Genomic DNA, 27,456 nt, shown 5'->3' on the forward strand with positions numbered 1-27,456 from the left:
AAATGGGTTAGGTCTTTTTGTTTTATAAACAGTCAACATTTAACAGTTTTAATTAAATAAGCAATAAATATACACAACACAAAATATATAGAGGACAAAACAAAATTAATGAAACAAAGCAACAATGATGCATCAGTTCTCTACCAAGCCAAGTCTATTTCACTACCAACCCTCTTACCAGATTACAGTACAAATTCCCTAGAAGAGATGCCAACTACCAGAAAAAAAGAACTAAACTTGCACATGGTTGCCTATGTTTAACGATTTTCTTAAGTTTTTTTTTTTTCCAAATTCAAATTCAAATGCGATTTGGCGCCGGTTTTTTTTTTGAGCGCGAAATTTTTAATTCAAATTTGGACACCACAATGTGTTTTTCCATAAATTAGCAAGTATTTTTGTTATTTAATAAAGTCGAGTTTTCTTCCTTTCGTTTCACTTCAACAACAAAACAACATGCTATCATAACCTCAAAATTTCAACAAATAGATTAGAACAAATAATTTTCTTCATTAAAGAAGTTAATATAAAATAAATTTATTTGATTTATTTGTGTACTGTTTTAAAATTTCTAAATTTCTGCTCTTCCTAACAAAAACTAACTTCAGTCAAGTCCAACATTTGAATAAGGTAATTAAAAAAACCAAAACAGAAAAACACCTTAAATTAAAAAAAAAACTGTTTTAAAACAATTAAAACAAAGCGTTTTTAATCACCAACAACTCTAGTCACCCGGTACCAAGAAAACAATACAAAAACATCAAAGATAGCCATGAATTTTTGAAAAGTTGTCTTTCGAGAGTGTTTTTTATTGCTCTCTTGGTAATCATTATTATCTACCATGTGACTAAAATAATGTTTCTGAATTTTTTTGTCGGATTGGCGATATATTTAAAATTTTATGATGTTATACCTGATTGTCAAATTCACATTTATGACACCCAGTTATTAGCTAGTAAAGTAGCGGTCATTTCTACGGAACCACTCGATAAAAAGTCAAGTTGGTAGCCCTGTCACCTAGTACTTTACGCCGAACGCGGTTGGTAGCGGTAGTTGACATGGCAATCGAAACTAGCACAACACGAATGTTTCGGTTGCCCCAGAGATTTCTTAGTAACCTAGATACGGCTATGGGCAGCAAAGTGTGGAACAACATGTATGAAAATAGTGTCGACATACTTTCAGTTCTCTGTCTTTCTCTTACTCGTTGTAATGTGCACTACATACTAGTGTTATCTTCTTCTAATTCTAGCGACTGTTAACATTGGTTGATAATTTGGCGCACTGATTTAAAATGGTATAAAAGAGAATCATAACTCGAGTTTTTTAACAAGTGGCAAACGAAAAGTTTCTAAGCAATCTCCAAAATGATTTGTAATGTTAAGATATTACACGGACAAGATCGTTGGAATAAATTTGACTGTCGACTTCCCTTTTTTCGTACTTTTTCTTTATCATTCACACCGGCGAAACTCTTGAAAAATGACATAATACAATTTTCTTATAGTCAAAAGTTTTTGTTGCCACGAACGTTTCCAACATAAATAGAGAATCGTATTGTATTTATTTGCATGCACAATGTCGAGAGCTTAAAACGAAAAAGAAAAAAGACGTACAGCTGTGGTATAAATTTATTAACATTATTATTAAATATTGGTGATTTAATGTAATCTTAGTTACTCATTATTAAATAAAATGCATTTTACTAATTTACTTCTTATTTTCGCCTGTTCTGAAACAAAATTTACCAGTTTCGCTTCGCGATGCAAGCGGACATTTAAATACATTTGCGCTATTGCCTTCATCAATTGTATTTTATGATTATCTAGTAATCCCTGAGAAATGCAATGATTGTTCATGTCGGGATTATTAAAAATCTTTGTAATATTTTTTCGAAACAAAAGAATTATTAGATCTTTCTTTGCATACAACACACATTCTGTAACCTGTTTTTAGAAATTCTATGCAATTTAAACTTATAACCGTGACATAAATCTTATAACCTAAGAAATCTCTTAGAACAAACTAACAAACACACAACACCGGAGATTGTATGAATTAAGAACCGACTTGCGCTAGCAGAATTTAAGGGTTTACTGCGCAAAATCGTAAATTGCTAGGTTTAAACAAAGACCTACAAAATCATCCTCCTGCGTTCCCATGCTGTAAAAGAAGATGGAAAGCAAAAGGCATAGTGTACATGTTGGCCAAGAACGTATGTTCGCTTTTGCATAGGATCATCGTATCTAGGTTACTAAGAAATCTCTGGGTTGCCCTCAGCCATGGTAGAAGGAGACATGGTATAGGCATCCGATGTACCAATTTAAAAATGGTCTGCGCATCCATTTGTGACGTTAGGTGGCATCAACGACCTTGTGACTCTTGTGAGCTTCGCTAGGGAAGTCTAGGGAATTTCAGCTTGAGTTGTCATTGCTCTGTCCAATACGTCAATTAATTTAATTTCACCCCACTTGACGTCACACCCGATGCGTATGCCTATACCATGTCTCCTTCTACCATGCCCTCAGCCACGGTTGTAGAATAGATAGGTTGATACACTAGCATACATTTGCATATCCCTGGTCAGCGACGCCAATTGTCGATCGCGTCGCCTGGTTTTTGACGTTTTAGGGACACAGAACTCTGTAGGCATCTGTCTATAACCGATGTAATTAATAAAAGAAATCGTACTTATCGACACCGATCAAATGTCATTTACAAATTTTGTATTGTTCATAAAGCAACGTAAACGAAAATCCCCAAAATAACTAGAATGATTTCCGCTCGACAAGGTAGAGGCGCTAGCTGTATGTGTCCTTTCCATGGATATAGGGATCGAAAAGAAGCGTCGCCATTCCAAGCCATTAGTGTACAAACCTATCTATTCTACAACCGTGCCCTCAGCTATGCCGCACTGTATCCCGTGCAGACTGTATGTTCTGTTCATCTATTTATTAAAATAAAATATCTACATTGACAATGGGGCCATCTAACCTGTCAAATTTTTGACACATATGTTTTCCCCCAGAAACCCGTCAAGGTCACTTACACCAAACAAATTTTGAAAATTTACACTAGGGAGTGGTTCTATAGAAAAGATCGCGACTTTAGCTGTCAGCTGTCATCGTTTCAACCAATCTACACGTTTGTAAGGCGTGCTCATGTCAAAACTGACAACTGTGAACTGACATATTAGCATGGTTGCCAATAATTAAAAATTGCTAGTACAAAAATTTTCTTGAATCATTAATAGTCACCCAGTATTATTGTAAATGGATGCTTATATATTCAACAATTAAGGAAACGGGTTTACGTAATGGTACTAGAAATTGGTAGAACGAATAGTTATCTATATTATAAAATTTTATGATGGCATAAATGCTTGTCAATTTGAAATTTGTGGCACCAAGGCAGTGGCGGCGATCTTCTCATTACGTTTGTTAGGCGCCTTCATGTCAAAATTGACAGCTCTGAACTGACATAGCATTGTCAATAATTCAGTATTGCCAACACAAAAATTTTCCTTTTTTATTAAATGGGTTAGCTTTTTTGTTTTAAAACATTTTTTTTTATTTTTTAGTATTTTTTTTTGTTATTATAAACAGTTAACATTTAACAGTTTTAATTAAATAAATAATACAGTGTATAGTAAATATACACAACACAAAATATATGGAGGACAAAAAAAAACTTAACCAAACAAACCAACAATATTGATGCACCTCAATTCTCTAGCAAGCAAGTCTATTTCACTACCAACCCTCTTACCAGATTACACCACAAATTCCCTAGAAGAGGTACCAACTACCAGAAAAAAAGAACTAAACTGTTTTAAAATTTCAAAATTTCTGCTCTTCCTAACAAAAACTAAACTACTTCAGTCATGTCCAACATTTTAACAACGTAATTTAAAAAAAATTAAAAACAGAAAAACACTTTAAATTTTAAAACAAAAAAAAACTGTTTTAAAACAATCAAAACAAAGCGTTTTTTATTCACCAACAACTCTAGTCACCCCGTACGAACAAAGCAATAAAAAAAACATCAAAGATAGCTATGAATTTTTGACAGCTTGTCTTTTTTTGTCAAAGAGAAATCTTCAAAAATCCGTGGCTTTCTTCTATGGTGTTTTTTATTGCTCTCTTGGTAACCATTATTATCTACCAAGTGACTAAAATAATGTTTGTGAATTTTTTTGTCTGGTTGGCGACATATTTAATTTTTTTTTGGTATACCTGATTGTCAAATTCACGTTTATGACACCTAGTTAGCCAGTAGCCTAGTAGCTGCCATCGTTTCAACCAATCTACACATTTGTATAAGGCGTGCTCATGTCAAAACTGACAACTGTGAACTGACATATTAGCATGGTTGCCAATAATTAAAAATTGCTAATACAAAAATTGATTCAATCATTAATGGTCACCCAGTATTATTGTAAATGTGTGCTTATATTCTCAACAATAAAGGAAACGGGTCTACGTAATGGTACTAGAAATTGGTAGAATGAAGAGTTACTAAAAATATTAAACTTATTGCAATTTTTTTTATTTAATTAACGCGTATTTTTTGTAACAATGATAACTTAAATTTATGTATTGTGATAACCCAAACTTCCCGCCTTAAAATTTGACCTTGAAACAGTTTGAAAGGCCCGCGAAAAATTCAAAAATTCAAAGTTTGGCCTTGGCTGTGATCGTCTAACAAATGAGAACCTACGTTGTGTGTTTTTTTTTTGTTTTTGAAAAATGGCGGGAAGAAGTTCTTTCATACAAGTGCATACACGGTCGAGAGCGCCAGAAATAATAGACAAAATTAGGTTGGTCAAAAGCCTTCCTAAGGGGGAAAAAGAAACGAAGAACGACAACGGCTCAATTTGCCCTTCTGGCGAGTCCGCAGGGCCAAGGTGTCATCGGTCTTCATTCCCCAAAACCCCCTGGGGTTTTATTCACCGACATATTACATGTCAGACACCTTAAGATATGTGAAAGAAAAACACTCGCGAATTGACAGACATACACATATGAAAACCGAACAAACACAAGACCTACACATATGTAAATTGGATGGCAGAACCCGAATCATTATGAGAGTGTGGCGATCGAACAACATATTGAACAAAATATATCAATTTCATTTACGAGCACAGAAAATACCCAGAGGGGGCGTTGTAGCGCAAGTAGAGGTTGGGACTTCTGATCGTCACTGTTCTCCCCCACGACGGTGATTCTATCTACACCAAAGCCTGCTCACACGCACATCTCCATTACGAACGTGCCCTGCGAAACGAGGCGGTTACGATCGCAGATCCGTAGTGGGGTCCCGGCTATCACGAAACCGGCAGCGTTAAAAACCCGCGACCGCCCCACTGAAGCTATACAAAACCCGCGGACTTGTGCAGGTGACGCGATTAATCCCGTCAGTTTGAGAAGAAGTCGCGCGCCCCACGTACACTACGAGTTATGTGTCATTTACCTTTAATTTCATTTAAATGTTCAATTTCTATGACTCTAATTTTAAATGACAACCGAACAAGTGTTAAAGTTTCAACAAAGAGCAATAAACCACATTTAAATTCGCCACACACTCTTACGAAAATTCAACAACAAATAATTCTTAATTGAGATCAAATTTGGACATCCGATAATTTATATGAGAGAAACATTCATCAACAAAACATTTACATGATCAAAACTTAGCAAAGATTTATAAAACAAAGATCTGGTGTGAAATAAACTTGTGCAAATAAAATATCATGTTAGGTCAAAACTGTAGAGCATGGAAATTTACGTTCAATTCAAATTATACAACAAAGAAAATTACTGAAGCTAAAATTGTGAGACAAAGACAAATTGCATGAGGTGAAAGATTGTAAAGTTAACAGATTTACATGTGATTAATATTAATTCGTGTCCAGTCAAGTTATTGGTTAAAATTCAAACGTGAAATTATTCAGCTACATTGTGGGCCATTATTACACATACATTTCCCCAAACAAAACACATAAACAAACATGGCAGACAATCTGCAGTTGCAAAATGGCGTTGGACGAATTCGTCATTCCAAATAATAGGCGTCGAAAATATGCGATGCAAAAATACGATGAATCCTGTGGCGTTGTATAAACAATGTGCTAAATCCAAAGAATAAAGGCACGTCCCCCCATGACCCACAATGTTTGTTAATTTGTTCAATAGATTCAGTTAAAACATGTGCTCGGTTAAAGAAAGAAAATGGACGCTTCAAAATGGCTGCTGCCTGAACAAAGAACGGTGAAAATAACAACTCGTCTGCCGCCATCCAAAATACAGATTTCACAAATATAGCTAAATAAAGCATGGTCCGAACTAGAAATCACTTCCTGTAAAGCCCTACTGCGATGGATTTTAAATGAAAGATAAAAAACGAGATTAGTGGAAAAAAACGCACGCGTCGCTGTGTCACGAGGTCAGAAGCACCCGCGGGGCTTGAAACTCGCCGCCAAAACAGGGCCCAGTCCAAAACAGGTGTTCAAAACATACCTCTCCAAAGATGCGAAGATTTCGCCACGGCTTACCGCCAAAAGGAACACAAAAACCTCGTCGTAAGAACGGTGAGAAATCAGGAACACCCAATGACTCAACGGGGCTGCTAGGTTTTCCAATGGAACGGATCAACACTGGAAAAGCAAAAAAACAACAGCAAAAGACACAGAATAATTCACAGTTAAAAATACAACCTGTTGCTCGAAGCGCTCGAAAGGAAGTCGACCGTTTGTTCCAAGCGGTCAAAACGAAGTGGGCGGTTTTACCCGAGACAAAACTACCCGCACATTTTTTTGCGCATGTCATCTTTCTTGGTGTCGTTTGTTGCCAACCTCTTCTTCTTACCGTTGATCCATATTGAGAGAAAGGACCTTGAAAATTATCATCAGTCAAATTAACATCATAGATCGGGAAAATGCAATTTTTATTTTTCTCTCTATATTATTATTCGCAGTATTTGTCCGACTATCTGAATTTGGAGATTTTATTTCTAAAACATTGCGACATTTAATTTCTGTTCTTGTTTGTGTTGTAAAAGGATTTTTTGAAACGGTCCACGATGTAAACTTGATGAACTTCATTTTGAGTTATCTATCATTAACTGAATTAATGCTTAATTTAACCCCATGTAAATTATTTGTTAATATTCATTTTATTATCGTCAAAATTCAGAAACTTTTAATTTTAATCGAAATAAACGCATGTCAGAATGTCTATCTGCAATTCCAGATTTTCACCCTAGTGGATCAGGCTGTCTAGTTGGCTGCGTCCTTAGCGAGGATGGAAGTAACAGCGCGTGTTGTGTCTGTGGTTAAGGGAAATAGATCTTCACGAGAAGACGCCCTTCGCACCGCTGTCGCTACACGTCCTTTGTTTTGATTCGTAAAATTTGACCTTAACTAATGAAGACAACAAAACGAACAAGGTATAAATCATAACAACAGTAAGCAAAAATGAAATATATTTTCTCAATATAAAAAAAACTGAAATTATAATTCTGCCTGGAACAAACGCATTATTTATCTTCTCCCAAACCAAAAGTCTTCAAAACTCGACTCATCTCCACATTATCCGTATCCCACATCTCCAACGTCATTACGTCACTTGTGGACATGCTACAAAACCATTTCTCCCATCAAGTTTTACACCTAAAACAACTTACACCACACAAGCCTTGAACGTTTTCATTTTCATCAAAGAATTAAAAAAACTCAACGAAATATCCTTCGAAACGTCGTTTTTTTCTTTGCAGTTGGACAGCCTGCATTCAACTGCCTAAAATCACGCAAAAGTAACTAGTAAGCACTGAGTAAACATATTTTACTTGAAACGGTATATTCAAGAAAGCTTCCTTCATTCGTCGGAGATCTCCGAGCGGTCTGACAATCGTGTACCCAAAATCGACCAAAAATACCTCAACTTCATCGACATTGACACATTTAACGCAACGTCCTCTACACCACTCGGTATCATCTTTGACAAGAACTAGCTCCCCGATTCCTGGGAGAACCGTAAAGGCTTGGTATTCCTGGACCACGTTCATGGCTTCCACCAAAAGCAGAAATGTATCACCTGGAAGAGCAAGTCCAGAGAAAATTTAACCCAATGGGTACCTACTCAAGCTTTCGATTTTAGAGAAATTGCGCTGAATGCGGGCGTAGAAATGGCAAGTGTCTGATATATATCCCGTGATTATAATTTCTATAACTTCTCCAGCAAAAGGTAGTACCATTTTAGTTGTGTCTACACCTTTGTCTTCGGGAGATGCTTCTTCTGCGTCATCGGAGATGTAGCTATTTTCACAATCCTCCAAATCTTTCTCTTTAAGAGTTTTCAAAAAGTCTTCTTCTGAAAGTCGTTCCTCAAAAGCGTAACCATTTCTGACTAATTCTTCGCCTAAACTGTCTGCGTCTGGGTCTGCAGCTTTCCGTAAGTCGATACCGAATGACTTCCTATAGTTTGTATTGAAGGTGAATTTTTTTAAATTCACTTATATTATTACCTTTCCCGGTGGACGAAGATAACCTCAAACTCTGTGCGTCTGTGCATTTCGCTCAGTTTAACGAAGAAGTCGATGCTTCGTTGCGGCCAAAGCATTTTCAAAGGGTGCGGAGAATAAATTCCGGCTAGGTGACACCTGATTGCCAGTTTGGGAAACATGGAGTACAAAAAGTCGTTAATTCCTTTCAGGTTTGTGTAACTATAGAAAAGTTTCTCGCCGTAATCGATCAACTGGATGAAAATTTTTTCACGTTCCTCGTGCTGAAACGACAGTCTAGTTTGTCTACATTTAACGATTTGGTAGCAGTACCATCCAGTTTAGGACTTCAACTCGGTACCACTTCCTCGTCGTCGACAAAAACCCGAAACAGAAATCCCCCAACTGCTTCCTCGCCTCTACTTTCGACTTAAATTTGTTAAGAATGTTGTGCCAGCGTTTGTTCAACATTTCGTTAATGTGTTCCTCGAAACTGTGACGGCTTAGCCCGAAATTCACCCAAAACTTACTTACCTTTCCAACAAAGTTTGATTCCTGCACACGTAGAACTCAGACGGCGACTCTATATGAGAAAACAGACAGCGTTGACCCACGTTTAGATCATCCTCCTCAATAACTACAACAAAAGCTGAAGATTCAGTTGTCGCAGGAACTACCAGTACCGAAAGATCCACATTCGTCTTGGTGTTTTCCCTTATGGTCGAGTAGAAGAACAGTCGAACCTATTCGCTTCAAATCTAGCTTCAACTGTCTATTTTCGAAAAGCTTGGAGGCTTGGGGACGCCAGTCGGTCTGAGGTGATTCGAAATTAAAAGAGACTCGTTTTTTGGGTTTGAATTGTGAAGCTTTTGGAGTTTCTTCGTCTGAAACTTCAGTCATTGAAATTTCTTGTCCTTTGGTAGAGGAGGTTGCTCCCTCTGACTCATAATTTTCTGATTTAAACGCGTTTTCTGCATAATTAATGTTTACGATTGTGTCACTACTGGCATCAGTTGCGTCAGAAGCGTCACCAGTCCCAGACAACTCATTAACAAAACTGTCAAATCGGATTTTCTCTTGGTTGGTAATGGCAGCTTGACAGTTGTCATCTATTTCAGGTAGTACCTCCACCTCTGTATTGTCTTTTGTACTGGTTCCTTCAGCTGAGTGCTCCTTTTTTATTACAACATTCTGGTTCTGTTTTCGGGTACTACAATTTGGACGTATTTCATCGACTTCAAGGAATGCTCTAACGTGGATGTTATCTCTAGTAGAAATTCTGTTGGCTGCGGGAATCCACGGGGGAAAAAGAAATGGATTGAGGTGCGAATTCTCCTTTTCTGGTTGCGCATTTTGCTCTAGTTGTGACAGCTCTGAGCTGACGGTTTTAGATACGTTTTCATACGTGTGAAGCACTTTGATGTGATTCTGTAACACTGCGATCATTTGCATAGAGATTTTGTATTTCTTTGAAGAGGAATCTGGTGTGTGTGTTTCTTCGTAATTGCTTACGGCGTGATGTATCTGTTGAAAAAGTAAAGCTGTAAAAGAATCATAGGTGTAAGAAGAGTTTGAAAATTGATTTATTCTTTGGCTGTCTGATGCTTTCAGAAAAATGCATTACATTTTAAAAATCGACATCATCATAATAGTGTCATATATCACAAGTTCGTTTTCAGATATGTAGGCAACCAAATATACACGAAGAGTAGGAATAATTAAACTATTGTAGATTAGAAATTTTCATTTTCTCGGAGTATATTTCTATTGGGGTGTCGTAAAACCCCGACACTTAATGAAAAAAACACTAATAAAAAATTCAATGTCATTTGTCATTTTTACAAAAATGACATTGTGCTTTGCCGGGTTTCAAAAAAAAGAAAAACAAGAAAAAAGTCCCGGATAGCAAAAGCAGAGTTTACTAAAAATCTAAATAAACAATATTAATAAATGCAAAAATGAATGAGTCAACTACATTACATGTTAATTTTACGCAGTTAAAAAATATTCACTAAAGTAAGGTTATGCAGGTTTATGGACAATGGACATGTTATGGACTTACCTCTTCGTCAATTTTATTCAAAATACTGGTTAGCGATTGTCTATACACAGTTAACACGTTGCACAAGTTATAAAGGTTTGATTCCATTGTGGTGAACACTATTTTTTCCTAATTCTTAGGAAGATGCACTTTTTATTATTCGATTATTCGTTTTTATTACGATTTCGCGGTTCGCGCATAAAATACACAGTGCGTCCAAAGCATGGAACCGAAACGATGGAACATACGAAGCTTGAATGCACTTCATGGCCTTGTAGAAAATCACTTTAAGTAAGACAAACAATAACATAAAATGATAATTCAATTTTTGTCCCTTTTCGCGCAGCAGTGTATCGATTTTTTTTTTCTGATTTTAAAGTATTTCCACTTTCGGTTAACTCATCGAATTCCTTCTGTTTCCGCTTCTTATATTTCCACTGAGTAAAGTTACTATTCAAGCTTTTTTTACTTCCAGAACTGGGTACTTTCATGTGTTCTCGAAGTTTTCTGACACCTAGGGTACGAAAAAATAGATCGCCCGTTTCCCTCCGTTTGTTTACATTTCGTCTGTGTCGATTTTTATTACACAAATTTTGCATATATGTTAGGAGTATTATGTAGATGGTAAAACGCTAACCAAAATTTGTCTGATCATCCCTGCCAACGATGATATGACGTCATCTTCATCGAATGTTTTGAAATCTTGCCAAAGTTTTTTATTCGTTCATGCCCCCCCTTAGGAATTGATGTCATCTTATAATTTTGTCGAATAAATGTTTTTTAAATGTTAAAAAGTAACATAAGCTGAACTTGTGGTGTTGAATTTTTATTCCAGAAATTGCGATTTTTGGAAAAAAATCTATTTTGTACAATTTTTCGTTTTCGCAGTTTCTCGACTTTTCGAGTCTCGATTTCCCGATTTGTCGATATTTTAGTTTTGAGATTTTTAAGTTTTTTTATCTTCAATTTCTCGATTGATCGATTTTTTGACTTTTAGAATTTTTTATTTTTTGTGTTTCTCATTTTTCGATTTCTCGACTTTGCGATTTTTGAAGTTTCTGATTTTTCGATTTTTTGATTTTTCGACTTTTCTATTTTTCAGTTTTTAGATTCCTCAGTTTTTTAGATGTTTCAGTTTTGGGATTTTTCAATTTTTCGATTCTTTTTTCGATTTTTTCAATTTTACGTTTTTCAATTTGAAAAATTGACTTTTTAAAATTTTTTGATTTTTCAGTTTTTCCTTATTTTTCGATTACTCAATATTTCGATTCATTGATATTTTTAAAATTTCAATTTTTGGGCCACTTCGTTTTCTTGATTGTTCAACTTCTCGACTTTTCGATCTTTTGATGTTTCGATTTTTCAATGTTTCAATTTGTCAATGCTTCGAATTTTCGGATTTTTTATTTTTCCACTTTTGCGGTTTTTGATTTTTCAGTTTTTCAATTTCCAAATTTTTCAACTTTTCAGTTTTGGGATTTTCCAGTTTTTCGATTTTTTAAATTTTATATCTTCCAATTTCTCGTTTTGTGATTTTTAATTTTTTAAATTTTTTGATTTTTTAAATTTTACATTTTTTAATTGTACGATTTTTAAATCTTTTGAATTTTTCGATTTGTCAAAGTTTTTATTTCTGACTCTTCAATATTTCCATTCTGGATTTATCAATTTTTCGATTTTTTAAATGTTACATTTTTCGATTTATCGACTTCTCGATTTTTTAAATTTTCGATTTAACGTTTTTTTTGACGTTTCGATTGCTCGATCTTCGGTTTTTCGGATTTCGATTTTTCAGTTTTTGGATTTAAAAAATTCTTGACTTGTCGGTTCTTCAATTTTTCGGGTTTCTTATTTTTCAATTATTCGATTTTTTAAATGTTCGATTTTTTTCGATTTATCGATTTATCAATTTTTCGATATTTGAGTTTTGGGATTTTATTTTCGATTTCCGATTTTTCGTTTTTCTGGTTTTCCAGTGTTTAGATTCTTCAATTTTTCATTTGTTAAATTTTTCTATTTTTCAGTTTTTCGAAGGAGTTTAGTTTTCCGATTTTTGGATTTTTTAGACTTTACATTTTCAATTTTTTGATTTTTCGACATTTCAGTTTCTCAACTTTTGAATTTTTCGATGAAATTTTTCATTTTTAGTTTTTCGATTTCTCCTTTTTATCTTTCTGTTTTTTGATTTTTTAAAATTTGACATTTTTTGATTTTACGATTTTTTAATATAATACACATTTCAAATTTTAGATTTTCAAAACTTTGCATTTCTCAACATCTCGGTTTCTCGCTTTGGAAAAAATTTTCAATTTTAACGATTTATTGAGTTTTCGATTTCTCGATTTTTAGCATTTAAATTTTGGGATTTTTACTTCCCGAGCGTAAGCAAAGGAAGTATTGTAATCGAGTCCGTCGGCCGACTCTCTACTTTCTCGATCTTTCATGACCCCTAGAAGACGAAGAAATAGGTCTCCCATTTCCGTCTGTCTGTCCGTCTGTCCGTCTGTCCGTCTGTCCGTCCGTCTGTCCGTCCGTCTGTCCGTCTGCCGTCCCGGATTTTTATTAGACAGATAATCTCCGAAAGTACTCGACCGATTGTTGTGAAATTTTGTACTTATATTAAGAATATCATGTAGATGGTAAAACGCTAACCAAAATTTGTCTAATCATCCCCACCACTAATGCGATGACGTCACTTCAAAATTGTACATAGTAAATGGGTTTTCAATTGTATAAAATAACATAGTCCTACACATGTAGTTTACAACTCCGAATCGACTTTTCACCCGAAACGTCCAGATTTTTGGAAAAAAAATCAAAATTATAAAACAACATTTTGAAATTTAATTTTTAATCTGCTAACCAGAATGCTTTGAAATGTTGCAGATGTTTTAAGGCTATAAAGAGCATCATAAATCTTTAGTCAAAAAATATTTGCTTATCCCCTCCAAAAACTTGATGACGTCAGCTCAAAAGTTTGTGGAATAAATCATATCTAAAATGTACAAAATATGGTGAGTCTCTTCTTGTGATTTATCATTCCATTCAAATTTTTTCGATTTGCATATACAGGGTGACACAAAAAAATTAATGAATGCGTAAATTTATTTTATTGATTTAATCAGGAACTACAAAACCGAATGCTTTGAAATCTTGCAGATGTTGTAAGGTTATAAAGAGCATAATAAATTTTTAGTCAAAATATATTTGGTTATCTTCTACAAAAAACTGATGACGTTAGCTCAAAAGTTTGCCGAATAAATCGTATCTAAAATGTACAAAATATGATGAGTCTGTACTTGTGATTTATCATTCCATTCATATTTTTGGATTTGCATATGCAGGGTGACTCAAAAAAATTAATGAAGGCGTGAATTTATTTTATCGATTTAATCAGGAATTACAAAACCGAATGCTTTGAAATCTTGGGAATATTTTAAAGTTATTATAAGCATGGTAAACTTTTGTTCAAAATGTATTTGTTCATCCCTTCTAAAAAAATTGATGACGTCACCCTTAAATTTTGCTGAATAAATCCTATCTAAAATGCAAAAAATATGATGAGTTTGTACTTGTGATTTATCATTCCATTCATGTTTTTTAGATTTTCTTAAGAGGTGGTTCAAAAAAATTAATGAAGTCAATTTATTTTATTGATTAAATTAAAGGCAACACTTATTATTAGTATTACACCCAACCAACCCAATTTGGTAGACACAAAATTTGTTAAAGGAAAAACTCGGTTGAAACATAAGAGTAGCACGCTTATTTACATCGACTTTAACATTACAGACCTGCATTTGTTTTATGTGGTCACTTGGTTCCGCGAATGCGAAATAGACATGTTTATAATCAACCAATTGTGAATTTCACCGTCAAGAATTAAAATAAAACCCAATGTTTTATATAATAAGCGGAAGTCGAAGCAATAAAACCGATGGTCGTTTTGTTTACAGTTTCTTTGTTTGGCTCTCACGTATGCTGTTACGCTTGTCATCTTAAATTAAGAATGTTTATACATAAACGATTTTCAGTTGCCCCTCATATTACTAGACAGCGGATTTCTGTCGGGCTATGTCACGATTATAGGGGGGGACGTGCTGGATTCCATAAATATAATTAACGATTTATTAATCAAACGGCTAAGTAAATGAGAACGGGAATTAACAGCAGAGTGCAACGAAGCAACGTTATTCTAATCTCAAATAAACGAAGTGCAGTCCGCAACGGCAATGAATTCGCATCCCGTGCGAGCCGTACCGAGTTTGGCCTTGCCTAGCCCGACAGAAATGCGCTCTCTAGATATTACACACCGGTGCCGTATACGTGAGTAAATTGTTTCGTTATTTTATTGATTATAAGAAATCAATATTCAAAACGACCCAATTCATTTTCCCGAAAATTTGGGAACACAATAATTTTATTCTTAGTATTACACTACATCGATCCCAACTGATATACGTGTCCTTGCAAAAATGTTGATGACGTCATCACAATGTTTTTTTAAATTCCCACTACAAAAATGTAATGAGAAAAAAAAACATAATAGGCATGCAGTCGTCAAGTTTCCGACAGCGAGGGAAGTACTGTCTAAACTCTTTAGACCAATTTTTTTTGTCCTGGATTTTTCAGTTTTTCGATTTTTTAAAATTCAGGTCTTTCAATTTCTCTTTTTTTTATTCTTCAGTTTTTTTGTTTTTCGATTTTTTGAATTTTATCTTTCTTGATTTTACGATTTTTAAATTTTTTAATATTTGAATTTTTCGATTTTTCAAATTTCCTATTTTTGTGCATCTCGGTTTCTCAATTTTAAACATTTCTTAACTCTTGATTTTTCAATTTTTCGATTTAAAAAATTTTTGATTTTTTAGTTTTTCAATTTTTCGAGTTTCTTATTTCTCAATTATGTATTCGATTTTTTAAATTTTCAATTTTTTGATTTTTCAATTTTTTTCGATTTATGGATTTATCAATTTTTCAATATTTGATTTTGAGATTTTATTTTAGATTTCAGATTTTTTAATTTTCCGGTTTTTTTAAATTCACAAATTTCAATTTTTCAGTTTTTTAATTTTTCTATTTTCGAGAGTTTAGTTTTCCGATTTTTCGACTTTTCAACATTTCGATCTTTTTAAATCAAATTTAAATTTTCAATTTTTTTATTTTTCGACTTTTCCGCTTTTCGATTTCCCAGTTTTTCGACATTTCAGTTTTTCGATTAAATTTTTCATTTTTAGATTTTTCCGTTTCTTTTTTTGATGTTTGAGTTTTTTGATTTTTTAAAATCTTACATTTTTTGATTTTACGATTTTTGAACATTTCAATTTTTAGATTTTTCAAATTGAGAATTTCCCGATATCTCAGTTTATCGATTTGGAAAAAATTTTCGACTTTTCAATTTGTCAAGTATTTAAGCAATTTAAATTTTAGATTTTCAATTTTACGATTTTAGGTTATTTCGATTTTTCGACTTCTGGATGTTTTGATGTTTCGCTTAAATTGCTTAAATTTAAATTTTAGATTTTCAATTTTACGATTTTAGGTTATTTCGATTTTTCGACTTCTGGATGTTTTGATGTTTCGCTTTCACGATGTTTCAAACTTTTGATTTTTTCGACATTTCCGTTTCTCGATTACTCGATTTTTCGATAGTTCAGTTTTCGATGATTCTAAATTGACGATTTTTCGACTTTCAGAATTTTTGATTTTTTGTGTTTCTCATTTCTCGATGTCGACTTTTTTATATTTCGATGTCTCGAGTTTTCTATTTTTTAAGTTTCCGATTTTTCGATTTTTTATATTTTTGTTTTTTTGATTTTTCCATTTATCTATCTATATTTGATTTTTCGATTATCAACTTTTCGCCCTATTTGAGTTTTGGGATTTTTCAATTTTTCTATTCTTCAGTTTTTTGATATTTTAATTTTTCCATTTTTTAAATTTTAGATTTTTCGATTTTTCAAATTTTTGGTTTTTAGATTTTTCGATTTTTGAGTTTTTCAAGCGATTATTTAATATTTCGATTTATCGACCCTTTTAAAATTTAAATTTTAGGGCTATTTCGATTTTTCGATTTTTCGACTTCTCAATTTTACGATTATGTTGCGATTTTTCAATGCTTCGAATTTTCGGTTTTTGATTTTTCCACTTTTGCAGTTTTCGATTTTTCAGTTTTTTAAATTCCCCATTTTTCTACTTTTTAGTTTTCGGATTTATCAGTTTTTTGGCTTTTTAAATTTTAGATTTTTCGTTTTTTCAACTTGTGGATTTAAAAAATTTTTGATTTTTCGATTTATCAATTTTTCGTAATTTGAGTTTTGTGATTTTAGTTTAGTTTTTTCGATATTTCGTTTTTCTGTTTTTTCAGTGTTTCGATTTTTCAATTTTTCAGTTTTTAAATTTTTGTTTTTCAGTTTTCCGATTTTTCGATTTTTCAACATTTCGATTTTTTGATCTTTTTAAAATACAAATTTTCAGTTTTGAATTTTTCGATTTTGGGTTGTTTTCGATGTTTTAATGTTTCGATTTCTCGATGTTTCAGTTTTTTGATTTTTCGAATTTTTCACTTTTGGATTTCACTATTTTTCGAAATTTCACTTTCTCGATTTTTCAATTTTTCGATTATATTTTTCGATTTCTCGTTTTTTTTTTGATTTTTTAAATTTTGCATTTCTGGATATCTCGGTTTTCCGATTTGAAAATTTTTTTCGACTTTTCGATTTGTCAAGTTTTCGAGTTCTCGATTTTTAACATTTCAACTTTGGGAATTTTTCCATTCCTGGACTCTTCAGTTTTTCGATTTATAAATTACAGATTTTCAATTTTGAATTTTCCAGTTTTGATTTCTCGATGTTCCAATTTTTTGATTTTCTACTTTTCCGCTTTTCGAATTCCCCCCAATGTTTCGACATTTCAGTTTCTTGATTTTTAATTTTTCGATAAAAATTTTCAATTTTTCGATTTCTCGTCCTTTTTGATTTTTCAATTTTTTTGATTTTTTAAATTTTGCATTTCTGGATATCTCGGTTTTCCGATTTGAAAAATTTTTTCGACTTTTCGATTTGTCAAGTTTTCGAGTTCTCGATTTTTAACATTTCAACTTTGGGAATTTTTCCATTCCTGGACTCTTCAGTTTTTCGATTTATAAATTACAGATTTTCAATTTTGAATTTTCCAGTTTTGATTTCTCGATGTTCCAATTTTTTGATTTTCTACTTTTCCGCTTTTCGAATTCCCCCCAATGTTTCGACATTTCAGTTTCTTGATTTTTTAATTTTTCGATAAAAATTTTCAATTTTTCGATTTCTCGTCCTTTTTGATTTTTCAATTTTTTTGATTTTTTAAATTTTGCATTTCTCGATATCTCGGTTTTCCGATTTGAAAAATTTTTTCGACTTTTCGATTTGTCAAGTTTTCGAGTTCTCGATTTTTAGCATTTCAATTTTGGGAATTTTTCCATTCCTGGATTTTTCAGTTTTGCGATTTATAAATTACAAATTTTCAATTTTGAATTTTCCGGTTTTGATTTCTCGATGTTCCAATTTTTTGATTTTCTACTTTTCCGCTTTTCGAATTCCCAATGTTTCGACATTTCAGTTTCTTGATTTTTTAATTTTTCGATAAAAATTTTTAATTTTTAGATTTTTCGATTTCTCGTTCTTTATTGATTTTTCAGTTTTTTTGATTTTTTAAATTTTGCATTTCTCGATATCTCGGTTTTCCGATTTGAAAAATTTTTTCGACTTTTCGATTTGTCAAGTTTTCGAGTTCTCGATTTTTAACATTTCAATTTTGGGAATTTTTCCATTCCTGGATTTTTCAGTTTTGCGATTTATAAATTACAGATTTGATTTTCAATTTTGAATTTTCCAGTTTTGATTTCTCGATGTTCCAATTTTTTGATTTTCTACTTTTCCGCTTTTCGAATTCCCAATGTTTCGACATTTCAGTTTCTTGATTTTTTAATTTTTCGATAAAAATTTTCAATTTTTCGATTTCTCGTTCTTTTTTGATTTTTCAGTTTTTTGATTTTATAAATTTTGCATTTCTCGATATCTCGGTTTTCCGATTTGGTTTTTCTTTTTAGACGTTATCAGAAAACCAAAATGGCAAATTTGTTACAATTTTTCAAAGAAGCAGGATTGTTCCGCTGAAGAAAGTTCTGTCGAAATAACCTTCGACCAATTTTTTACTAGATAGGTCCTGACTTTTTTACCTTCTGTATTAATATTGTATGTTTTTTACTTTTTCATTTTTCTCCTTTACTCTTTATTATCTTACACATTTGGTACTCTCTCCTACCAGGACCGTTTTTGTTAAAATAGACACGTTTGAAAATAAGAAATAGGATATAACCTCAAAAATAAAAACATTTTATTTAAAAAAAATAAACTCCTTAATTACATGCTGTCAAACAAAGTAAACAAAATTCTGTACTAATTTTCTCTCTCGAAAAAGTATGTTTTTAGCTTCACTATCCGCAAACCCCATCAACAAAATAAAACCCCTTATCCCTATCCTCGCCTAAACCAAACTTCTTCAAATTTTGGAAATTTTTCAATTTTTCGATGTTTTAAATTTTATATTTTCAATTTTTAAATTTCCGATTTTGGGTTATTTCGATTTTTCGACTTCTCGATGTCATGTTTTGATGGTTCACTTTCTCGATGTTTAAAAATTTGATTTTTCGATTTCTCGTTTGTTTTTCATTTTTGAGTTTTTTGATTGTTTAAATATTTCATTTTTGATTTTACGATTTTTTAATATCATTTCAAGTTTTAGATTTTTCAGATTTTGCATTTTTCGACATCTCGGTTTATCGTTTTGAAAAAATTATTCGACTTTTTGTTTTGTCAAGTTTTCGATTTTAACATTTCAATTTTGGCAATTTTTCCATTCCTGGATTTATCAGTTGTTCGATTTTTTAAATTTGAATATTTTCAGTTTTCAATTTTTCAATGTTGGGTTATTTCGATTTTTCGACTTCTCGATGTTTTGATGTCCCGATTTCTCGATGTTTCATTTTTTTGATTTTACGTCTTTCCGCTTTTCGATTTCCCAATTTTTCGACATTTTAGTTTCTCGATTTTTCAGTTTTTTTGAAATTTTGCATTATTTGATTTTTAGTTTTTTTTTTAAATATTTTTTAGGTTTTTACTTTATAGAAGTTATAAATTGCAAATTTTTTATAATTTTTCAAAGACGCGGGAGTTGGGGTTCATTTTTCTCCTCTACTGTTTATTATTTATTATTGTCTTACACATATGGTACTCTCTCTGACCAGGACTGAATAGCAGTCCTCTTCATTATCCGTTTTTGTTAAATACACTTGAAAATAAGAAATAGGATATAACCTCAAAAATAAAAAACACTTTATTTGTAAAAAACAAACTCCTTAACTGCATGCCGTTCAAAAAAATAAACAAAATTCTCTACTGTTAATCTTCTCTGTCGAAAAAGTATGTTTTTGGCTTCACTATTCGCAAACCCCATCAACAAAATAAAACCCCTTATCCCTATCCTCGCCTAAACCAAACTTCTTCAAAACTTCACCCACATCCTTACAATCCGAATTCCAAATCTGCAACTTCATGAAATCATCAGTAGTTTCCCTAAAACACAAAATTCAAACAGACACTCGACTCCTAATAGCCACTCACAACACAAGAGCTCTAAAAATCTTCATCTTCATGGAAGAGTCAAAAAACAACTTCGCCAAGGTCGACGACACACTCCGTTTCTGTTGACAGTCGTGTAAAAGGCACTCCACCGCCTAAAAGAAAAAGAAAGCAAACAATCTCGACAAAGCTCAAACCTACTTGAAACGGCAAATATGTAAAGTCTTCTTTCATTTCTCTGAGGTCTTTGAGTCTCTTGGTGACCGTGTACCCAAAGTCCACTAAGAATATTTCAAAACGTGTATCTTCGGAGTAGTCGATGCAGCGTCCTCGGTACCACCGACCATCGTCTTTAACCAGAACCACCTCTCCAACTCCTGGAAATATTCTAAAAGTGTGGTAAGTTTGTACGGTTTTGGCAGAGTTCATGACTTCCGTGAGACGAGTCAGTTTGGCATCTGCAACACGGGTTTAGAGTGTGGTCTGACAGTACCAACTTACCCACTTCCATCGTCCAGAATTTGCGCGTAAAAGTGGCAGTTGTTGATGTAGCCGGTGACTAAAATTTCGAACATGTCTCCAACTGGAGGTAAAACGAACTGAGTTTTGGCCCGGTTAATTGTTAGAACTTTGTCGGTAGTGATGCCATCTCTTGACAATCTACGATGTTCAAGCCGGCAGTTTTCCCTTTTGAAACAACCGCCTGACCTATTGGTAAAACGGCAAATTCTAGCTTCATCTTTCGCGTCATAGCCAGCTACAACTTCGTTGATGTTGCATTCATCTAAATCATCTACATCTGAATCAAGACTGTCTTCTTTAAGATTGTCACTTGGAAGGGAAATTCTAGCATTGTCTTCTACTTCTAAATCAAGATTATCTTTTGGGGCTACTTTTTCCTCAAAAACGTAGTCCTGTTTGATTAGTATCTCCCCCAAGCTTTCCGCATTGGGGTCTTCCGTTTCCCTTAAATCAACAGCACACGAATTTCTATTTTTTGGTTGTTAACAGTTCTGCAGTCAATTACTGTTCCTCGTGTACATAGATGACTAGAAATTGTCTTCCTCGAGTCACGTCTGTCAAAAATTGTATGGTTGTTGCAGGCCATGGGTCATTTGTGGGCCAATATATACCAGCAAGGTGGCACAAAGTGGCCATTTTTGGAAACCGGGAGTACAACTCGTCAGCTATCCTCTTCAGTTTCGTGTAACTGTAGATGTATTTTTCGCCGTAATCCACCAACTGGATTAAAACTGTGTCCGGGTCATCCTCCTACAACTCAAAAGCTTATGTTTCAAGTCGGTACCTTTCAGTCTAGTACCATCCAGTCTAAAACTTCAACTCGGTACCACTTTCTCGTCTCCGACAAGTACCCCAAGCAAAAATTCCCCAGTTGCTCTTTTGCTTCCGCTTTCGACTTGAAGTTGTTCCCCACGTACTGATAATGTTTGTTTAAAAGGTCGTTAATATGTACCTCAAAACTAACAACCCGGTAAGGTCACTCTACACCCTGTGGTACCTACCTTTCGAAGGTTGGGTTAGTCCGGACGTAGAACTCCAACGGTGACACGATATGGCAAACATTACAAAGTTCACCTACCTTGAGAGAGTCCGCTGCGATTTCTGGAAGATTAAGGTACAAAATTGACATTCTGTGGCAAGAACTCACCGTATTTTGGTTTGGGTTTGGTTGGGTTGGGTTTGGGTACTGGGCACTTATTTTTGACGCTCCAAGTCAGCGTGGTCTTTAATTTCGGGTCGACGATTTCGGATTTCCTGTCACGACGACGCTTTTTCAAAAAATTAGACCTGTGGTAACTAGCAGTGGGTTTTTGGGTTTTGGATTCCCGGTCATGCGCGGGCGCTTGTTATCTGAGAGTGTCGGGTTTAGTAGTTAGAGTTGGTTCCTTGTGGCCATCGTTTTTTAATATTTCAATTGTTAGATTTTCCAAATTTTGCATTTTTCGACATCTCGGTTTCTCGTTTTGAAAAAATTTTTCAATTTTTAAGATTTGCTAAGTTTTCCATTCCTGCATTTTTCAGCTTTTCGATTTTTTAAATTTTAGATTTTTCAATTTCTAGTTTTTTTGATGTTTCAGTTCTTCGATTTTTTAAATTTTACCTTTTTTGAGTTTACGATTTTAAAACTTTTTACAATTTAAATTTTTCAACCTTCAGTTTTTCAACATTTCAATTTTGGCAATGTTTCCATTTCTGGATTCTTCAACTTTTCGATTTGTTGAATATTAAGATTTTTGGTTTATCGATTTCTCGATATTTGAAATATTAGATTTTTGTTTTTTTTTGATGTTTGGATTGCTCTATCTTCGGATTTTGATTTTTCAATTTTTCGATTTTTCAATTTTTTGAGTTTCTTATTTTTCAGTTATTCGTTTTTTTGAATTTTCAATTTTTTCGATTTATGGATTTATCAATTTTTCAATATTTGACTTTTGGGAATTTATCTTAGATTTCCGATTTTCTTAAATTCACATTTTTCAATTTGTCAGTTTTAAAATTTTTCCATTTTTCAGTATTTCGAAAAAGTTTAGTTTTTTGATTTTTCAACATTTCGATTTTTCGATGTTATTAGAATTTCAATTTTCGATTTTTCCGCTTTTCGATATCCCATTTTTTTGACATTTCAGTTTCTCGATATTTCAATTTTTCGATTAAATTTTTTAATTTTTCGATTAAATTTTTTAATTTTTTGATTTTTAAAATTTTAAATTTTTTGATTTTACGATTTTTCAATACATATTTCAATTTTTGATTTTTCAAATTTTGCATTTCTCGACATCTCGGTTTCCCGATTTGAGGAAATTTTTCGATTTTTACGATTTGTCAAGATTTCAATTTCTCGATTTTTAACATCACGAATTTTGGCAATTTTTCCAGGCGTGGATTTTTCAGTTTTTCGATTTTTTTAATTTTAGAATTTCAATTTTTGATTTTCCGACTTCTCCATGTTTTGATGTTTCAGTTTCTCCACGTTTTAAAATTTTGATTTTTCGATGTTTCGGCTTTTCGATTTCCGAATTTTTTGACTTTTTAATTTTTCGATTAAATTTTTCACTTTTAGATTTTTCGATTTCTCATTTTTTTTATTTTTGAGTTTTTCAAATTTTGCATCTCGGCATTTCGGTTTCTCGATTTGAAAAAATGTTTCGACTTTTGGATTTGTCAAGCTTTCGACTTCTTGATTTTAAACATTTCAATTTTGGAATTTTTGCTTTCCAGGATTTTTCAGTTTTTCGATTTTATAAATTTTAGATTTTCAATTCTTAATTTTCCGATTTTGGGTTATTTCGATTTTTCGACTTCTCGATGTTTTGATGTTTCACTTTCTCCTTGTTTGAAAATTTAGATTTTTCGATGTTTCCGCTTTTCGATTTCCCAATTTTTTGACTTTTGTTTTTCGATTAAATTTTTCATTTCTTGGTGGTTTAAATATTTCATTTGTTGATCTTACGATTTATTATTATGTACTATTTCAATTTTTCGATTTCAAGTTTTTTTTGATTTCTCGGTTTTTTGATTGTTTAAAAATTTCATTTTTTGATTTTAGGATTTTTGAATTTCTCAATTTTTAGATTTTTCAAATTGTGCATTTCTCGACATCTCGGTTTCTCAATTTGAAAACATTTTTCGATTTTTACAATTCCTCAAGTTTTAGATTTCTCGATTTTTATTTAGCATTTCAATTTTGGAAATTTTTAAATTTTTCGATATTTTAAATTTTATATTTTCAATTTTTAATTTTCCGATTTTGGGTTATTTCGATTTTTCGACTTCTCGATGTCATGTTTTGATGGTTCACTTTCTCGATGTTTAAAAATTTGATTTTTCGATTTCTCGTTTGTTTTTCATTTTTGAGTTTTTTGATTGTTTAAATATTTCATTTCTGATTTTACGATTTTTTAATATCATTTCAAGTTTTAGATTTTTCAGATTTTGCATTTTTCGACATCTCGGTTTATCGTTTTGAAAAAATTATTCGACTTTTTGTTTTGTCAAGTTTTCGATTTTAACATTTCAATTTTGGCAATTTTTCCATTCCTGGATTTATCAGTTGTTCGATTTTTTAAATTTGAATATTTTCAGTTTTCAATTTTTCAATGTTGGGTTATTTCGATTTTTCGACTTCTTGATGTTTTGATGTCCCGATTTCTCGATGTTTCATTTTTTTGATTTTTCGTCTTTCCGTTTTTCGATTTCCCAATTTTTCGACATTTTAGTTTCTCGATTTTTCAGTTTTTTTGAAATTTTACATTATTTGATTTTTAGTTTTTTTTTTTAATATTTTTTAGGTTTTTACTTTATAGAAGTTATAAATTGCAAATTTTTTATAATTTTTCAAAGACGCGGGAGTTGGGGTTCATTTTTCTCCTCTACTCTTTATTATTTATTATTGTTTTACACATATGCTACTCTCTCTGACCAGGACTAAATAGCAGTCCTTTCATTATCCGTTTTTGTTAAATACACTTGAAAATAAGAAATAGGATATAACCTCAAAAATAAAAAACACTTTATTTGTAAAAAATAAACTCCTTAACTGCATGCCGTTCAAAAAAATAAACAAAATTCTCTACTGTTAATCTTCTCTGTCGAAAAAGTATATTTTTGGCTTCACTATTCGCAAACCCAATCAACAAAATAAAACCCCTCATCCCTATTCTCTCCTAAACCAAACTTCTTCAAAACTTCACCCACATCCTTACAATCCGAATTCCAAATCTGCAACTTCATGAAATCATCAGTAGTTCCCCTAAAACACAAAATTCAAACTGACACTCGACTCCTAATAGCCACTCACAACACAAGAGCTCTAAAAATCTTCATCTTCATGGAAGACTCAAAAAACAACTTCGCCAAGGTCGACGACACACTCCGTATTTGTTGACAGTTGTGTAAAACGCACTCCACCGCCTAAAAGAAACAGAAAGCAAACAATCTCGACAAAGCCCAAATCTACTTGAAACGGCAAATATGTAAAGTCTTCTTTCATTTCTCTGAGGTCTTTGAGTCTCTTGGTGACCGTGTACCCAAAGTCCACTAAGAATATTTCAAAACGTGTGTCTTCGGAGTAGTCGATGCAGCGTCCTCGGTACCACTGACCATCGTCTTTAACCAGAACCACCTCTCCAACTCCTGGAAATATTCTAAAAGTGTGGTAAGTTTGTACGGTTTTGGCAGAGTTCATGACTTCCGTGAGACGACTCAGTTTGGCATCTGCAACCCGGATTTAGAGTGTGGTGTGAAAGTACCAACTTACCCACTTCCATTGTCCAGAATTTGCGCGTAAAAGTGGCAGGTGTTGATGTAGCCGGTGACTAAAATTTCGAACATGTCTCCAACTGGAGGTAAAACGAACTGAGTTTTGGCCCGGTTAAATGTTAGAACTTTGTCGGTAGTGATGCCATCTCTTGACAGCCTACCATGTTCAAGCCGGCAGTTTTCCCTTTTGAAACAACCGCCTGACCTATTGGTAAAAGGGCAAATTCTAGCTTCATCTTTCGCGTCATAGCCAGCTACAACTTCGTTGATGTTGCATTCATCTAAATCATCTACATCTGAATCAAGACTGTCTTCTTTAAGATTGTCACTTGGAAGGGAAATTCGAGCCTTGTCTTCTGCATCTAAATCAAGATCATCCTTTGGGGCTAGATTTTCTTCAAAAACGTAGTCCTGTTTGATTAGTATCTCCCCCAAGCTTTCCGCATTGGGGTCTTCCGTTTCCCTTAAATCAACAGCACACGAATTTCTATTTTTTGGTTGTTAACAGTTCTGCAATCAATTACCGTTCCTCGTGTACATAGATGGCCAGAAATTGTCTTCCTCGAGTCATCTCTGTCAAAAATTGTATGGTTGTTGCAGGCCATGGGTCATCTGTGGGCCAATATATACCAGCAAGGTGGCACAAAGTGGCCATTTTTGGAAACCGGGAGTACAACTCGTCAGCTATTCTCTTCAGTTTCGTGTAACTGTAGATGTATTTGTCGCCGTAATCCACCAACTGAATTAAAACTGTGTCTGGATCATCCTCCTACAACTCAAAAGCTTATGTTTCAAGTCGGTACCTTTCAGTCTAGTACCATCCAGTCTAAAACTTCAACTCGGTACCACTTTCTCGTCTCCGACAAGTACCCCAAGCAAAAATTCCCCAGTTGCTCTTTTGCTTCCGCTTTCGACTTGAAGTTGTTCCCCACGTACTGATAATGTTTGTTTAAAAGGTCGTTAATATGTACCTCAAAACTAACAACCCGGTAAGATCACTCTACACCCTGTGGTACCTACCTTTCGAAGGTTGGGTTAGTCCGGACGTAGAACTCCAACGGTGACACGATATGGCAAACATTACAAAGTTCACCTACCTTGAGAGAGTCCGCTGCGATTTCTGGAAGATTAAGGTTCAAAATTGACATTCTGTGGCAAGAACTCACCGTATTTTGGTTTGGGTTTGGTTGGGTTGGGTTTGGGTACTGGGCACTTATTTTTGACGCTCCAAGTCAGCGTGGTCTTTAATTTCGGGTCGACGATTTCGGATTTCCTGTCACGACGACGCTTTTTCAAAAAATTAGACCTGTGGTAACTAGCAGTGGGTTTTTGGGTTTTGGATTCCCGGTCATGCGCGGGCGCTTGTTATCTGAGAGTGTCGGGTTTAGTAGTTAGAGTTGGTTCCTTGTGGCCATCGTTTTTTAATATTTCAATTGTTAGATTTTCCAAATTTTGCATTTTTCGACATCTCGGTTTCTCGTTTTGAAAAAATTTTTCAATTTTTATGATTTGCTAAGTTTTCCATTCCTGCATTTTTCAGCTTTTCGATTTTTTAAATTTTAGATTTTTCAATTTCTAGTTTTTTTGATGTTTCAGTTCTTCGATTTTTTAAATTTTACCTTTTTTGAGTTTACGATTTTAAAACTTTTTACAATTTAAATTTTTCAACCTTCAGTTTTTCAACATTTCAATTTTGGCAATGTTTCCATTTCTGGATTCTTCAACTTTTCGATTTGTTGAATATTAAGATTTTTGGTTTATCGATTTCTCGATATTTGAAATATTAGATTTTTGTTTTTTTTTGATGTTTGGATTGCTCTATCTTCGGATTTTGATTTTTCAATTTTTCGATTTTTCAATTTTTTGAGTTTCTTATTTTTAAGTTATTCGTTTTTTTGAATTTTCAATTTTTTCGATTTATGGATTTATCAATTTTTCAATATTTGACTTTTGGGAATTTATCTTAGATTTCCGATTTTCTTAAATTCACATTTTTCAATTTGTCAGTTTTAAAATTTT

General features: G+C 33.2%; 2 protein-coding genes across 2 annotated transcripts; both read right to left on the reverse strand.

Moving 5' to 3' along the window:
• Positions 1-7,506: 7,506 nt before the first annotated feature.
• LOC135123385 (uncharacterized) lies at positions 7,507-10,755 on the reverse strand. Its single transcript, XM_064047991.1, has 9 exons — positions 10,562-10,755; positions 9,183-10,023; positions 9,034-9,136; positions 8,833-8,992; positions 8,524-8,783; positions 8,139-8,473; positions 7,846-8,093; positions 7,684-7,796; positions 7,507-7,636 (listed from the first exon to the last, which is right to left on the reverse strand). Exons 1-9 carry the CDS (start codon positions 10,646-10,648, stop codon positions 7,537-7,539), a joined length of 2,247 nt encoding a protein of 748 aa, XP_063904061.1. The 5' UTR covers positions 10,649-10,755; the 3' UTR covers positions 7,507-7,536.
• A 9,260-nt stretch (positions 10,756-20,015) lies between these two features.
• Positions 20,016-26,789, reverse strand: LOC135123235 (tudor domain-containing protein 1-like). Its single transcript, XM_064047728.1, has 17 exons — positions 26,758-26,789; positions 26,604-26,710; positions 26,458-26,557; positions 26,256-26,415; positions 25,962-26,206; positions 25,440-25,924; positions 25,136-25,392; positions 24,977-25,089; positions 24,805-24,928; positions 21,827-21,947; positions 21,681-21,780; positions 21,479-21,638; positions 21,185-21,429; positions 20,663-21,123; positions 20,359-20,615; positions 20,200-20,312; positions 20,016-20,151 (listed from the first exon to the last, which is right to left on the reverse strand). The coding sequence occupies exons 1-17, from the start codon at positions 26,787-26,789 to the stop codon at positions 20,016-20,018; spliced, it is 3,216 nt and encodes a 1,071-aa protein (XP_063903798.1).
• Between the last annotated feature and the right edge of the window lie 667 nt (positions 26,790-27,456).

This window comes from Zophobas morio, unplaced genomic scaffold (genome assembly GCF_036711695.1).
Source record: "Zophobas morio isolate AGI-343-1 ecotype UQ-CSIRO unplaced genomic scaffold, CSIRO_AGI_Zmor_V1 ptg000006l, whole genome shotgun sequence".
Classification (NCBI taxonomy): Eukaryota; Metazoa; Arthropoda; class Insecta; order Coleoptera; family Tenebrionidae; genus Zophobas; species Zophobas morio.